The sequence below is a fragment of the Lithobates pipiens genome, unplaced genomic scaffold (genome assembly GCF_037356315.1).
Source record: "Lithobates pipiens isolate NorthernLeopardFrog02 unplaced genomic scaffold, aLitPip1_a1.2 Scaffold_23, whole genome shotgun sequence".
Lineage (NCBI taxonomy): Eukaryota > Metazoa > Chordata > Amphibia > Anura > Ranidae > Lithobates > Lithobates pipiens.
This window is the reverse complement of record NW_027507785.1, coordinates 208,245,438-208,262,948: the sequence shown is the minus strand read 5'-3', so window position 1 is coordinate 208,262,948 and position 17,511 is coordinate 208,245,438. Positions and strand designations below refer to the sequence as shown.

The window sequence follows — 17,511 nt, the reverse complement described above, 5'->3', positions numbered from 1 at the left end:
AGGGAGGGGGGGGGAGTGTCACTAAGTCACTAATACATTTAGATTTGGCCCTCTGAACCTCGTCCATCAATGATCCCTCCCATTATCCCTTGGATTTTTTTATATGTGCTAATTTACTTAATAATTTTGCCTTCACTGTATCCCATACCAGCAAAGGGGATGAGCAGGTTTTGTTGAGGACAAAGAATTCCCGCAGAGCCTGCTCTATGGGATCCTGGGATAAGATGAGGTTTTACCCAGGTAGGGTTGACCTTCCATAAGGGGCACTTAGAAGTAATGATATGAAATAGACTGACTTCTGGAGGTGTGTGGTCAGATAATCCCAAATGGGGTGTCGTTTTTATGCAACAGAATAGATTATTTGCTAAACACCAAACCTATACTGGAAAGAGAGGAGAAAGTGCTAGAGCAGAAAGAATATTGTCTCTCATGGTGATGTAATCCCAGTATATATATTAACCATAACCCCTGTAAGTGCTTAGCAAAGGTCATCTGCTTGCACTATATGGTCATCTGACCCTGAACACCTATCCATAGGAGGATTTATAATATTATTAATGTCATCCACCGGGCACTCCCAGATTATCCATGGAGAACCACACCAGGTCTGTGAAAACTTCCCCCTTATATGAAGGAGGAATGTAAATATTTGCCATAAGACAATGTAGATTATTAATAGCACATCTAAGAAAGACATATCTGCCCACTGAGTCTAGCTGTGCCTCCCTACAGGAAAAGTTAGCTTTTTATGAGTTTAGAGTAGGCATGAGCTTTGTGTTCGAGTCGAACATGGGTCTGTTCGCCCGTTGGGGAATTCCGAACATTATGGGCCGTTTGTGCCAAATTCGAGTGGGGCGCCACGGCCCATAATTCACTGCGGCATCACAGTGCATTGCTGGCTGCTGATTTGCCAGAGAGATAGAGAGACAGTGTAATTTGATTTAAGTTAGATAGAATAGGCAGGTGAGTCAGTTAGCTTCAGTTACAGTGTGTAGAGGATATATATGCATCCCAGGTGTGTTGTATATATATTTATACACTGTATTCAGTTTAGCTAGATCCGTCCCTGTTATTCTTTTCATAATATACTGACAGGCAGGGAACTGCACTATTTTCACTTAGTGTACTGTGTCCTTTGCACAGTGTGCACCTAAAGCTTTACCTGAATACAATTGCCGGCGTTCTCATACAAATACAGGCAGGGAGCTGCAGTAGTTTGTTTCAGTGTCCTTTGCACGGTGTGCACCTAAAGATTACCTGAATACAATTGCCGGTGTTCTCATATTAATAATACTACAGGAAGGCAGTTGATTCTGTCCCAGCTTTGTGCAGCTACATCTCCCTGCAAGCCATTAGTGTGTCTGGAAGGCCAACAAGGAGAGGCAGACAGTCATGAGCCAATAAAAGAGGGCAAGCAGGCTCTGTGTCTAGAGGCAACAGTGCTGGTCGTGGACACGGTGCATCCTCATCAGCATGTGGCCTTGGGACACGCTTGTTATTTTTTTAGGCAGCTGGCCGTGTTGAGCCGCAACATGCCGAAAGACTTGGTAGAGTGGATGACAAAGCTATCCTCATCCTCCTCATCCTCTCTCACCCAGGCTCAGGGTCCTTTGTCTGGCAAAGCAGCTGCCAACGTGGCCTCTTCCCTCGGCTCAATAGCATCAGTCACTCCTTCCCTAGCCCCACCAGGTCCTCTGGAGGAGTCCCCCAAACTGTTTGACCACAGTGTTGGGTACATGCTCCAGGAGAATGCCCAGCGTTTTGAAGGCTCTGAGGATGGTACCCAGCTAGAGAAAGGCAGTAACATGAGCCCAGAGAGAGGGGGTGACCAAGAAGGACAGCAATCTGGGAGTCATGTTCCTCCAGCTGCAGCATACTGCCAGGTTTGCTCCAGTGATGAGGAGGGAGGGAATGATGAGGTCACTGACTCCACGTGGGTGCCTGATAGGAGAGAGGAGGAGGCACATCTCCAATGAGGCAGGATGCCCTCCAGGAACCAGCTTAAGGGCAGCACACCAACTACATCACACCAGAGATCCGCACGTGCAGGGCACTGCTGTCTACACGTTATTACAAAAGTTCTTTGGTGTGGGCCTTTTTTGAGACTAGTGCATCAGATCGCACCACTACTATTTGCAACATATGTCTTAAGTGTATCTCGCGTGGCCAAAACATCACCCGCTTGGGCACCACATGCTTGACCAGACATATGTCGACCTGCCATGCAGTTTGTTGGCAAGCATACCTAAAAGATCCACACCAAAGAACAAAGTGGACCTCTCCTTGCTCCTCATCAGCTGGGATCTCCAACCCCACTATACCTTCAGTCCTCTCTGAAACCTGCACTGAGTGGAATGAAGGTGTAGAATTAGGTGTGTCACAGCCAAGTCCTTGCGGGCAATCTGCTATCGGTACACCAATGTCAGATTGTTCCAGGAAAATTTCCCTGCCCCAGCTGCTGCACCACCGAAAGAAGTTCACTCCCAGCCACCCACATGTCCAGGGGTTGAATGCTAGCTTGGCTAAATTGCTAGCACTTCAACTGATGCCTTTTCAGTTGGTAGACTCTGCCCCCTTCCGTGAGTTTGTGCAATGTGCGGTTCCTCAGCGGCAGGTTCCCAAATGCAAATTCCGTCTCTCTACCGGCATGTGGAAGGCAATGTCTTGGCCACACTGTACAGGGCAGTCAGCGGTAAGTTGTATATTACCGCTGACTCATGGTCTGGCAGGCATGGACAGGGATGTTACCTATCTTTCACGGCACATTGGGTGACTCTGCTGGCAGCTGGGAAGGATGCAGGACAAGGTGCAGTAGTGCCACCATGCCTAAAAAAAGCGAATACTGGTGATTCTGGCACACCTCTCTCCTCCACCCCCTCCTGTTCTTTTTCCTCCATGGCCTCTTCCTGTGCTTTGTCCCCAGAACCAGCGGTGCTCCGTAAGCGTTCAAGGGGCTACACAAGTACGCAGGCAAAAGTTGCCATGTGGTGCTTGTGCTGGTGTGCTTGGGGCACAGGAGCCACACTGTGGCAGAGATTCTGTCAGCTCTTCAGGGGCAGGCTGAGAGGTGGTTGACGCCACACCAGCTTAATCCAGGAATGGTGGTTTGCAGCAATGGCACCAAACTTCTCTCCGCCCTCCGAAAGGGACAACTGACCCATGTGCCCTGTCTGGCTCACGTCCTTAACTTGGTGGTGCAGTGGTTCTTGGGCAGGTACCCATGCTTACAGAATGTCCTGAGGCAGGCCAGGAAAGTCTGTGTGCATTTCCGCTGGTCATATAATGCCAGTGCTCGGCTAGCCGACCTCCAAAAGAAATTTAACCTGCCAAGAACCGCCGAATCTGGGACATGCCCACCAGGTGGAACTCAATGTTGGCCATGCTGCAGGGGCTGCACACGGAGGGCCATCAATGAGTACCTATGCGACTATGGCACCAGGACAATGTCAGGGGAGCTTGTTTTTTTTTTTCCCCACGCCAGTGCACAGTGCATGCATCAGTGGCACCATCCCTCTTGTCCACATGTTGGAGCACACGCTGCGTGGAATAATGCACTTAAGGCCGAACAGAGGCAGGAATAGGAGGACTTCCTTATCTCTCAAGGCCCCCTTTAGCCAGACAGTGTTCCTGCTGGCCTGCTGATCACACAGGAAGAAGACAAGGAGGGTGAGAAGGAGGAGGAGGATTGTGTCAGCATGGAGGTGGAGCCTAGCACTCAGCATCAGCAGCAGTCTTGTACCTGGCTGGGAGGAGATGGCTGTGGATCATGTCATCCTTAGTGACGCAGAGGACTCCGGACCAAATGCCTCAGCTAACCTACGCTGCATGGCCTCCATCAGATCAAGGAGAGGGATCATTACTGGCTGGCTGGCTGGCATCCCTCCTTGATCCACATTACAAGGGTAAGGTTGCAGACCTTATCTTGCCATCGCAGAGGAATCAGAGGATGAAACATCTTCGGGAGGCCTTGCAGAAAGTTCTGTGCAACGCGTTCCCTGAGCCTGGGAGGTTACAAATTCCTGGTCCTGGACAACGTGTTACTGAGGCTTCAGTTAGTCACAGAAGGAGCAGATCAGACTTGGACACCTTTCCCACAAAAATCCTCTGGGTTACTGGGTCTTGAGGATGAATCACTAGCCAGAGCTTGCACTCTATGTAATTGAGCTACTGGCCTGTCCTGCATCCAGCGTTCTTTCGGAAAACACATTCAGTCCTGCTGGAGGCTTTGCAACCGATCACAAGGTGCGCCTGTCCACCGACTCGGTTGATGGACTGACCTTCATAAAAATGAATCAGACTTGGATCACCACAAGCTACCAAGCACCTGATGCTGATGTAACCAAATAATTTTTTTTAAATGTCAGATCCCTTCAAGACTGCCTATGCTGATGCTGAGTGACTATCCTGTTATGCTGAGTGACTATCCTCTTCCTCCTCAATGATCATGCTGATAGATTGTACGAACATTTTTGGTTCTGGGCACCGCCACCAGTGGCTAAGGCCCAATTTTTCAGCCCCTGTTTAACAGGGGCGTGTAATTACAATTTTTGATGCAATATTTTGCAGGAGGGATCATGGCTGTGCTCAGCTACAATATCTGTGAGGGGTTGCACTGTTGTGGCACCAGCACCAGTGCCTAAGGCCCAATTTTTCAGCCCCTGTTTAACAGGGGTGCGTAATTACAATTTTTAAATCTAATATTTCACAGCAGGGCTCGTTCCTGCGCTCAACAACAGAATCTGTGAGGGGTTACAGTGTTGTGGCACAAGTGCCTAAAGCCCAAATTTTCTGCTCCTGTTTAAAAGGGGCATGTAATTACAATTTTTGCTGTAATATTTTGCAGCAAGACTCGTTCCTGCACTCAACTAGTGTATCTGTGAGGGGTTGCAGTGTTGTGGCACCAGCACCAGTGCCTAAAGCCCAATTTATCTGACCTTGTTCAACAGGGGCATGTAATTACAATTCTTGATATATTATATCAAGCCAGAGCCAGTTCCAGCGCCCACCAAGAGTAACTGTGAGGACTTACAGTGTTGTGACACCAGCACCACCACCGCCACCAAAGGCCCAATTTTTCTACCACTGTTCAACAATGGCATGTAATTACAATTCTTTATATAATAGTTCACAGCAGGGCGTTCCAGCACTCACCAAGAGTAACTGTGAGGGCTTACAGTGTTTTGGCAACACCAACACCTTAGGCCCAAGTTTCTGCAGAGCATATAGGGTGGGCCCATACTTTCAAAAATCCACCTTACAAACAACTCCTACTTGTAAACAGAAGGAGACAACAGGAAGTGAGATAAAATTTACCCCTAGGAAGGGAAATTCTCTCCTGTAAGAGTTGATATGGGTAAAAACGTGTCTCCTCTCCACTGATGCTTTATCACCAATCCTTGTTTCACTAAAAACCCACAATTTTCAAAAAAAACAATTGTCATTGGGACAGAAAGTGAGGTGAAATCTTCTAAAGAGGTGCACAGACAGCAAAACAAATGTTACAGGGGTGATAACCCTTCCCTTTCAGTTTTTAAAACTTTTTTTTGGATTGATACATGTCCCCTGGGACAGGATCCGGGTCCCCAAACCCTTTTTAGGACAATAACTTGCATATTAGCCTTTAAAATGAGCACTTTTGATTTTAAACATTTGAGTCCCATAGACTTTAACAGGGTTCTAAAGTTTGCGCACATTTTCGGTCCATTCGCAGGTTCTGGTGCAAACCAAACCAGGGGGGGGTGTTCAGCGCATCCCTAGTCTAGAGTACTGACTCTCGCTTAATTCTAGTAAGTGGAATGATATTGAAGTGGGTAATACTCACTCTTGAGGAAATCCGTAGTGTCCTTAGTTAGATGAGTTTCCTGCAGGCAGACCACTGCAGAGCCAAAATAATTCAGCGTAGTAAACAGAGCATAGCACTTATTTGGATATTTTAAGCCCTTGAAGTTCCAGGACATCACCACAGTGTTAGTACTCATAATTGCAGTTAACAAAATAATATGTCCCCAGCAGTATTCCAGAGAAATCCCTCCTGGGTATCACAGAAATACTGGGGGTCCATTATATGGAGTGGACATCGTGCAAACGTCCCCAGAGAGATGTAAGAGGCAAAGGACCTAAAGTCATACCCATATGGTTATTTTACAGTTACAAGACTCTCTGGTAAGAACCAGTGTGATTACATGTTCTTAAAGCACAGTTCCGGGCAAAAATTAAACTCCTTTGTAAGCAAAAGCAGACTCCATTCCCCCCACCCCCTCCTTTTGGATTTTTTTTTCATACCTTTTTCTTTAATTTTATTCTGGACTTCTGTCCCATGGCGCCGGGGCAAGGCTCAGATATGCTCTCCAAATATTCTCCAAATATTCATCCATCAGCAGGCCTGCTTCTTTCCCACTGATGCTGTTTATAACTCTCCAGGGATTAGGTAATGTACACCATAAAATAGAAAAGATTCTCATAGTGCAGTATTTATTGACTAGTTAAAAAATATCCACAAAGTATAAAATAATGCACTCACATTCTTTGTTACCCGGTTTCTCAGCACCAATACCTTATCTATACTATTGGTAATTGTTAAGTGTTTAACACACTTAAAGGGGCAGCTACACACTTTTTTTGTTACAAAGTTTTTATAAGATAGTCCATTATCTCTGAATTCTTCCTAAACAAGATCATTATGGAGGTTCAGGAGTGATTATGATGGTAAAGGTCCAGGAAGTGGGAAAGTTAGGATCTTCATGGTTGGGAGGAAGGTGTTGTTCATTTTTATCCAACCAGAGGGATGTCACTTGGGGAGTATCAAAGATATAAGTTTTGCCTCCCGTTGTCAATCTTAACTTTGCAGGGTATGGCATGGCAGGAGAAAGTTAGGCCTGGCAAAGTCCCCTTTTAACATCAATATTTTTAGCTCTCTGCCTTTGTACTGCTGCAGAGAAGTCAGGAGAAAGAAATATTAGATAGATTCATTAATTACTACTCTGCCTTCAGTGTGGCCCGAGTTTAGGATAATGTCTCTGTCCTTGTAATGCAACATCTTTAAGATAAATGGTCTGGGGGGATTGCTTGGTGGTGGAGGCTGTGCTAGTATTCTGTGTGCCCTCTCCATGCGAAGAAGAGAAGAAATGTATCCTTAACCTAAACACATCCAGGCCTTGTTTCTATATAGGCAGCCAAATTATTGCACTCAATGTGTTGTCGGGAGGCCGAGAATTCTAACATTATTCCGCCACCACCTTTTTTTAAATGATTTTCCAGATGCTTGTTATGAGTGTTTGTGACCAGACCCATGGCCATATTATCTCGGGCTAAATGTGCCACCTCAATAGTGCTGCTGCTGCCTTCCAGCACTGATGTACACTCCATCACTTTTGTCTATCATGGTGTCTTCTGAGTGTCTCATCCAGAAATCTGTGCCTCGTGCTGCAGGATTTGCGTCTTCTCCTGTGGCTTCTTCTTTTCCACATAGGTACCTGTGTATCAGTGTCTGTGACTGGGTGTGCACAAATCGCTCCAGCTTACTCACTGCCGCCCTGGTTTTCTCCTTCTGTGATTGCTGTGGGAGCAGACTTGCGCCCTCTTGAACTGGTTTGTCTAGTGCATACTGATCTTCCTTGTTGCAGTTAGTCATGATTTGGCAACTGAATCAGTGGCAAAGGGTGGCATTAGATGCCTTGGATCACTCTGAGTGCCGCTGTGTGGACTTCTACACCTCCTGAGTTGATAATATGCAGAGATTCAGCGGGAGCTCCAGAGTAGGCTTCTGGTCACATCAGCAGCCAAACCACACCCCAACACCTTTCTTAAGTGGCATAGCCACAAACCCTGCCTGATAATGATGCCTCTCACAATTCACACCCTTAAACCCTTCACTGATTTACCACAACAAACAAGAACACAAGGACAGCTATTCTAATACTTGCAACTTTGAGATAACTAATATTCCTCACTTAATAGAGCTCAGGTTCACAGATCTCTTACTATCTATGAGACACTATGGAGTTGATTTATTAAAGGCAAATAGGCTGCTCGTTTGCAAGGGAAATTCCTCCAGCAACTGAATTATGTGGTGGAAATTCACTTTGGAAAGAATACCCAATCATGTGCAAAGAAATCAAATAAAAGTATTTTTGCTTGCACATGATTTTATGATGGAAGTCAGCAGAACTTTACTTCATTCACTAAGCTTTATATAAAAAAGTAAAACTGCGCTTAGTGTACATAAAGTGATAAAAAGCATATAAAGTGAAATCAACAGCAGCACTCACAATAATGTACACAATATTATAAATAGTATAGATATAAGCAAAGCACTGTCATATGTGATATATTAACCTTCACAGTTAATATATATTATAAACATAAAGTCCACAAAATGAATAAAAATAAAGTGTCCATAAAACCATCAAGAGTCCATATGGTGAGGAAAAAGAAGTGTCCTTCAATTCTCAACAGGTGCAACACCCATTAGACAAAACGAACGTCAGGCAGGGCAAGGAATAGCAGTGATGTTGTGGTGCCCCTGGAGGCTGTAGGACAAATGCTTGTTTCCTTTCCCTGTTAATTATTTCCTGCTGTAAGTAGACAACATTTTCAGAATTGTCCATTTCTTCTGTGAAGATTGAACTTCTTTCTGTTATATCAGGCCAAAAAGAGCTTGATTAATTTCACTGAAAATTCTACAGTTGTCCTGTATATTCAAAAATGAGTACAGAACTATGTTTTTGTAATGAATGTGAAAAGACTTGCAGCCTATATTGATGATCATCATGATCACTTTGATGGGCTGTGAGTGCCTTGGATCATCTATATAGGCTTCCGACCATTTCTAAAATTTAAAATAGCTTTGTTATTAGGAATGAGTTTCGAGTTCGAGTCGAACTTATGTTCGACTTGAACATTGCCTGTTTGGCGAACAGTGAACAATTTGGGGTGTTCGCGGCAAATTCGAAAAGCCACGGAACACCCTGTACAAGTCTATGGGAGAAATCTAAAGTGCTAATTTTAAAGGCTAATATGCAAGTTACTGTCCTAAAAAGTGTTTGGGGACCTGGGTCCTGCCCCAGGGGACATGTATCAATGCAAACAAAAGTTTTAAAAACTGTAGTTTTTTTTCGGGAGCAGTGATTTTAATAATGCTTAAATTGAAACAATAAAAGTGTAATATTCCTTTAAATTTGTACCTGGGGGTGTGTATAGTATGCCTGTGAAGGGGCGCATGTTTCCTGTGCTTAGAACTGTCCCTGCACAAAGTGTCATTTCTGCAGGAACAAAAGTCATTTAAAATCACTCGCGGCTATAATGAATTGTCGGCTCCCGTAATACAGAGAACAGTCATTGAAAGTCATTGATAAAACAAAAAAGCGTGAGGTTCCCCCAAATTCAATTACCAGGCCCTTCAGGTCTGGTATGGATATTAAGGGGAACCCCGCGTCAAATAAAAAAAAATGACGTGGGGTTCCCCCTAAAAATCCATACCAGACCCTTTATTCGAGCATGCAACCTGGCAGGCCGCAGGAAAAGAGGGGGGACAAGAGAGCACCCCCCCTCCTGAACCGTACCAGGCCACATGCCCTCAACATTGGGAGGATGCTTTGGGGGTCACAGACCCCTCAAAGCACCTTGTCCCCATGTTGATGAGGACAAGGGCCTCATCCCCACAACCCTGGCCGGTGGTTGTGGGGGTCTGCGGGCGGGGGGCTTATCAGAATCTGGAAGCCCCCTTTAACAAGGGAACCCCCAGATCCCGTCCCCCCGTTTGAAATGGTAAGGGGGTACAAAAGTACCCTTACCATTTCACAAAGAAAGTGTAAAAGAATGTCAAAAAAGACAAACACACTTTTGAAAAAGTCCTTTATTAAAAAAATAAAAATAAAAAAAATAAGCGGTGGTAATCCACTCTTGCTATCCAGCGACGGATGATCATCTCTCCGGGGTCCAGCGATGGCTGATCTGATCCAGCGACGGGTGATCTCTCCGTCCAGCGCAGAGCAGTCCATCCATCCTTCCTATGTCTCCACTGGCAGAGACACTGTGGGATCCCGGCAGCCTGACATTTCTTATATGAGGAGGGCGGGACCACCCGTCACCTTACCCCGCCCCCCTGAAGCAAGTGGGGAAGCCTGGCTTCCCCATTGACGTGTGGGTGTCCCCGCCCCCCTCTGATGTAACAGAAACCTGCGTTACATTGAAAGGGGGTGGGGTCACCCACACGGCTTGTGATAATGTCACGTCTACCCCAATGCAGGTGGTCAGACACTATATCTGGCCTGGCTACTGTGTTATTTACCTATAGCAGCCCCCTTTCCCATAAGACAAGCAGACCTACCCATACTCGATTGCCCCCAGGTCTTATACAGAATTCTATATTGCCTGGCCACCATGCCAGGGCAGGGCGCAAACTGAGCGAAACAAATAGGTACTTGTGGTGGGCAGACAGGCAGTGTGGTTCTATGACAGTCCGGGTAAAATGCAGGATGAGTTCAGGGAATAGTCCAAAATCGAGTCCAAGGTCATACACAGTGAAATCCAATCTAGCAGAGCAGAGCACGGCAGACAGATTGGGGGCTTGATCAGGAATTACACACATATCACTCTTTATCACAAGTATGAGACTGAAGGTTTGGTTTGGTTTCCACCCAGAGACTGACTACATCAATCAACTTGGAGGTGGACATAGACAGGGAGAATGCCATAGCCAAAACAAGGATGCTGGAATGGGGAGCAGGTGCGCTAGACACTCCTGACGGTAAACACTCCATGTGGGCTTCTCCCTTTGCTTATTTTCTTAGAGTAATGTGAAGGGGCTAAAGGTATCCTCACAAGTGCCTAAATAAAAGCCAAGACTCCTAATAGTGCCCAGGGAATCAGATATGATGATCCTATGTCTTATTTTCATACAGCCTGTAATGACATCAAAAGGCAGCTGTTCCTAATGCATGGATAAAAGTATAGATTCAAACGACACAACTGAAGTGACTGTATCTTGATAAATGCCTTACTTCATTAGATGCAAAAACTCAGTATTTCATTAATAATCTCTTTTTTTCCCCCCGGAAATAAGCTTGTACAAAATGGCAACTGGGTTCATGTTGGCGCATCCTTATGGATTTACACAAATCATGTCAAGCTTTCGCTGGCCAAGGAACAATGTAAATGGAAAGGTAAACCTTTTATAATTTGATTATCACTCTTCTTCCACCCGAAGCTGAAATGTAAAAATAAATGGGAGTTTCTCTTTCATTTTATTCTATTTATCCTTATTCTTAATGGAAAGTTAGTTCTGATGTTTGTTTCAATTTGAGCCCTGCTCAAGTCTTATTCCTCAAGCTGTACAGACATTTTTTTTTCTGCATTTAACTAGATGCTAATTTGTGTTGTCACTTGATTAACTCACACAAGTGTCTACTACAGAGTTCCCAAACTTTTTAAACCTTTTTCAATTATGTGTTAAACTGTGATGACAGACTTGAATGTGCTGAGTGTTTAAAACTAGTGTAAGGAAAGTTTGTCATTTATAATAACCAATTTTATATTATCTTTCTTTGAAATTAAAGTCAAATACATCTGGTTGCCATCAGAACAGTTGTGTTTTATCTCCTTTGCATTAATTTTTTTTTTAATGCAATCCATAGGTAAGAAAAATAAAACATGTTGCTGTTTTATCTACAGGATACTAATGATTGGGTTGGGCCACCAAGCTACAATAATGGGTCAATCATGGCTGTCACAATTAATGAAGATACAACATGTGGCAGTGGCTGGGTTTGTGAACACAGGTGGCGTCAGATAAAGTAAGTTACTGCATTTGCACAGCCCTGCATTTGCACAGAATAGAAAGTTATTATTATTATTATTATTATTATTATTGTATACAGTAGAATTGCTTAATGGCAACTCAACTTTCTTCCTAGATTCAGAGTCCCTGATTTAACCACTTTAATACAGGGCATTTTCACCCCCTTCCTGCCCAAGCCAATTTTCAGTTTTCAGCGCTGTCGCAATTTGAATGACAATTGCGCGGTCGTGCTACGCTGTAACCAAAGGAAATATTTATATTTTTCCCCACAAATAGAGCTTTCCTTTGGTGCTATTTGATCATCTCTGCGTTTTAAATTTTTTGCACTATAAACAAAAGAAGAGTGACAAGTTTGAAAAAAACACATTATTTTTTACTTTTTGCTATAAAAAATATCCCAATTAAAAAAAAAAAAAAAAGTCGTCAGTTTAGGCTGATATGTATTCTACATATTTTTGGTAAAAAAAATTGCAGTAAGCGTATATTTATTGGTTTGTGCAAAAGTTATAGCGTCTACAAAATAGGGGATAGTTTTATGGCATTTTTATTATTATTATTATTTTTTTACTAGTAATGGTGGCGATCTGCTATTTTATTAAAATCATGACTGTGACATTGTGGCAATCAGATTGGACGCTTTTGACATCATTTTGGGACCATTCACATTTATACAGCGATTGGTGCTATACAAATGCATTGATTACTGGATAAATGTTACTGGCAGTGGTTAACAGTAGGGGGTGGTGAAGGGGTTAACTGTCTCCCCTAGGGAGTGATTCTAACTGTAGGGGGCGGGGACTCACAAGGGGAGGAGACCGGTGTTCCTTTGTACTGGGAACACACCATCGGTCTCTCACCTGAAAGGATGTGGATCTGTGTGTTTACACACACAGATCCACAGTCCTGCTCAGTTAATGGGCAACCACAGGTGCCCGTCGGAAATCGCGGCTGCCGGGCACGTGCATCGGCTCCCGAGTGACGCGTTGGGTGCGTGCCCCCCAGACGTCTGGGAAGCCCAGGAGATCATATGACGCCCGGGATGTGAAGTGGTTAACAATCATAGAACATCTCTCATTGCTGGACTCTAATGGACCAAACACTAATACATACTAAATGTGAAGAAAAAAAAGAAAGAAAAAAAAGAAAATTAATTGCTGGAGCTTTATTAGCTCAGAAAGCTTAATTTACATTTTTTTGTTACCCATCTCTGGACTTGTTCTATCCTATCAATATAAATATTATTATTATACAGGTTTTATATAGCACCCAGTTTGCGCAGCGCTTTACAACATGAGGGCAGACATTAAAGTTACATTACAATTTGGTACAAGAGGAATCAGAGGGCACTGCTCGTTACAGCTTACAATCTAAAAAGGAAGGGTCAATTAATACAAAAGGTAATAGCTGTGGGGGGATGAGCTGATGGAGGAAGTAAAACAGTGTTAGTTAGAAGCAGGATAGGCTTCTTTGAAGAGAAGGGTTTTCAGCGATGGCCTAAAGATGAATAGATTAGGGGCAGTCGGACAGATTGGGGTAGGGAGTTCCAAAGGATGGGAGAAGTTCTGGAGAAATCCTGGAGGCGAGCATGGGAGGAGGTGACAATGGAGCTAGAGAGCAGGAGGTCTTGGGATGACCGAAGAGAGCGGCATGGTTGGTATTTTGGGACTAGATTAGTGATGTAGCTGGGGGCAGAGTTATGGGTGCCTTTGTAAATTATTGTTAGTACTTTGAATTTTATTTGTTGGGTGAGTGGAAGCCAATGGAGGGATTGGCAGAGGGGGTGGAGGAAACTGAATGGTTGGTAAGGTAGATGAGTCTTGCAGTGACATTCATTATGGACTGAAGGGGGGATAGTCTAGGTAAAGGTAATCCAATGAGGAGGGAGTTGCAGTAGTCGAGGCGAGAGATGACCAGGGAGTGAATTAGAAGCTTGGTGGTATCATTAGTTAAAAAGGGGTGCATTCTGGAAATGTTGCGGAGGCTAAGGCGGCATGATTTGGCATGATTTGGACAGGGATTGTATGTGGGCCTGAAAGGACAGTTCAGAGCAGGCCCAGACTGGCCATAGGGCAGACCGGGCATTTGCCCAGTGGGCCGGGGCTGTCCTTGGCCTGTTGATCAGACCGCACAGCGGGAGGTAAGTGGCGATCGCGGCCTGAACATGGGCAACACAGGCCGCGGCCGCCGCTCGCCCGCCGCTAAACGGCCATGCCTGTGTCATCTCTGGCGGCTGCATGGGCTGTGCTGTGTGTCTTTTTCACACACAGCTCAGCCTCAGAGCCGCGCTGACAGTTCCGCTCTCCTCCTCTAGCCGTGGGCGTCCGCACGGTGGGCTGCTGTCAGGATATTCCCCTTTCGCTCCCCCTCCCCTTCTCATGTCAGCAGCAGGGGAAGAGAAGGCTTTCTTGTCTGTCCGTTTTTCTCTCCCTATTGGCTACAAAAGAGGGCCAATCAAAAGCAGCTAAAGGTGCATCATGGGAAATGTAGTCCCAGAGATAGGTGGCCCAATTGTTATCAGCAGGGAGCAGACTACAGTCCCCAGCAAGCACTCTGCTGGGGGGGAAAGAAAACCAGGAAACAAGCTGAGGAGTGCTTGTAGCAGCTACTAAAGGAGACATGGAAAATGAAAGAGAGGACTGTGCTGGGGAACTAATATTCCCAGCACCACCAGAGAAAGTCACATTGTACCGCACCACCAGAGAGTCACACTGTACTGCACCACCAGAGAGAGTCACATTGTACCGCACCACCAGAGAGTCACAATGTACTGCACCACCAGAGAGAGAGCAACGCTGTACCCGCACCACCAAAGAGTCACACTGTACCGTACCACCAGAGAGAGCCATGCTGTACCCGCACCACCAGAGAGAAAGCCATGCTGTACCCGCACCACCAGAGAGAAAGCCACGCTGTACCCACACCACCAGAGAGTCACACTGTACCGTACCACCAGAGAGAAAGCCACGCTGTACCCGCACCACCAGAGAGAAAGCCACGCTGTACCCACACCACCATAGAGTCACACTGTACCGTACCACCACCAGAGAGAGAGCCACGCTGTACCCGCACCACCAGAGAGAAAGCCACACTGTACCCGCACCACCAGAGAGAGAGCCACACTGTACCCGCACCACCAGAGAGAGAGCCACGCTGTACCCGCACCACCAGAGAGAAAGCCACACTGTACCCGCACCACCAGAGAGCCACACTGTACCCGCACCACCAGAGAGAGAGCCACGCTGTACCCGCACCCCCAGAGAGCCACACTGTACCCACACCACCAGAGAGAGAGTCATGCTGTACCTGCACCACCAGAGAGAGCCATGCTGTACCCACACCGCCAGAGAGAGAGCCACGCTGTACCCGCACCACTAGAGAGAGCCACGCTGTACCCGCAAAACCAGAAAGAGAGCAGGTCAGTGTCACTGGGCCATGTGGGCACAATAGGAGACAGACGTATATGGCCACAATAGGACTTGGACACTGTAATATAAAGGGGACTGCACTGTAATCATTGCAGTGCCCCGTTATAGTGCAGTTCACTTTATATCACCAGCTACCCCTACGAATGTCTAATGACCCCCGGTCCCTGGAAAAGTTGGCTGCTCAGTCTAAAATGCCCGGGCCTATATTTTGTCCCAGTCCGGGCCTAGTTCAGAGTCTAAGGTTTCCCCTAGCACCCTGGCATGTGGGAACAGACTGATAGACGTGCCATTGAGCTTGACAGAGAAGTCAGGGGAAGGGGCACATGGGGAAAATAGTATATAAGTGAGGTCCCCAAAACTGGACACAGCTAAATGAGGCCTAACTAAAGATCTATAAAGGGAAGTCAGGACCTCCTTCCTCCTGCAAGGAACCCTCTAGTGATGTATCCTAGAACTCCATTTTTTTCCCCTCCACCTGGCCACACTGTTTGATCATTTTTATATATGTTCTCCCAAAACTTTTTCTTCTAGCTTCTAGCCAAAACTGCACCCCCAATATTGTTCCATGTTGCAGACACCTCCAAGGCTATCAACCCTATTGACCTTTGTGTCATTGGCAAAAAAGACATACCTTACCCACCAGCCCTTTAGTTATATCACTTACATATAGATCAACCACTTAGCAACCGGCCCATAGCCGAATGACGGATACAGAGTGGTTGCTTAACTCTGGGAGGGCGTACTATGACGTCCTCCCAGAATTTCACTCTTGCGCACCCCCTGGGGCGCGCACCTGAAAACTTCCATGACTGCTGGGTCCTCTGCATCACAGATCACGGGGGAACGGCTGCTAATCGCGGCTGTTTACCACGTGATCACTCTGTCAAATGACGGAGCGATCACATGTAAACAAACCAGAGTGATCTCCGGTTCCTCCCTCTCCTCTCCGTACAGTGTGAGCGGACAGGGGAGACATTGGTGGCAGCAGCGCTGTGGGCTGCATGTGATGTGCCTACAGCGCTGCTCAGTGACAGATCCATCCATCCATCCATCCATGCTCACCCATCCATACTCTGCATACTCTGCATAACCATCCATACTCTGCATACCCATCCATTCATCCTCATCCATACTCCACATACTCACCCATCCATCCATCCTCAGCAATATTAATCCATTCATCCATCCATGCTCAGCCATCCCATCCACCCCCATCCATAGTTAGCCATACCCAGCCATACTCAGCCATACCCAGCCATACTCAGCTGTACCCAGCCATACTCAGCCGTTCCCAGCCGTACCCAGCCATACCCAGCCGTACTCAGCCATACCCAGCCATACTCCATCGTACTCAGTCATACCCAGCCATACTCAACCTTACCCAGCCATACTCAATCGTACTCAGTTATACCCAGCCATACTCAGCCATACCCATCCATACTCAGCCGTACGCAGCCAAACCCAGCCGTACGCAGCCAAACCCAGCTGTACACAGCCATACCCAGCCAGACCCAGCCATACCCAGCCTTCCTCAGCCATACCCAGCCATACTCAATCATGCTCAGTCATACCCAGCCATACTCAGCCATACCCAGCCATACTCAGCCATACTCATTCATGCTCAGCCATCCCCATCCATGGCTCATCCATTCCCATTCATGCTCATCCATGCCACATCCATGCCACTACGGTGCCTCACAAAAGTGTAATAGGTAGTCAAATTAGATTTGAAACGTATGTCCCTAGAGCACCTGATGGTGCTCCCTGCATGTTGGTCCTCTGTATTTGGCCACGCTGTGGAAAAGTCTCACACATGTGGTATCACCATACTCAGGAGGAGTAGGAGAATCTATTTTGTCATTTTTGGTATGTACATGTTATGCGTTAGAAATATTGTGTAAATGGACAACATTGTGTAAAAAAATGTGTTTTCATTTTCTTTACACATTTTCCAAAAACATGTAGAAAAAAATGACATGTTGAAAAGACTCGACATGTCTCATAGATTATACGTTGGGTTGTTTTCTTTCCAAAATGGGGTAATTTATTTGGGCGTTTCAATTGTCCTGGTTCTCCAGGGCCTTCAAAATTGTAAGAGGTAGTCAAGAAATTATACAGTGGTGTGAAAAAGTGTTTGCCCCCTTCCTCATTTCCTGTTCCTTTGCATGTTTGTCACACTTAAGTGTTTCGGAACATCAAACCAATTTAAACAATAGTCAAGGACAACACAAGTAAACACAAAATGCAATTTGTAAATGAAGGTGTTTATTATTAAAGGTGAAAAAAAAT

At 45.7% G+C, this 17,511-nt stretch overlaps 1 protein-coding gene across 1 annotated transcript in view; it reads left to right on the top strand.

The window, feature by feature from the left end:
* Positions 1–17,511, top strand: part of LOC143928126 (pancreatic alpha-amylase-like) — a 241,401-nt gene that overhangs the window by 156,139 nt on the left and 67,751 nt on the right. Inside the window, exons 7-8 of the mRNA XM_077452788.1 lie at positions 11,063–11,162; positions 11,671–11,792. Of these exons, the coding sequence (XP_077308914.1) occupies positions 11,063–11,162; positions 11,671–11,792 (222 nt within the window). The remainder of the gene's footprint in view (positions 1–11,062; positions 11,163–11,670; positions 11,793–17,511) is intronic.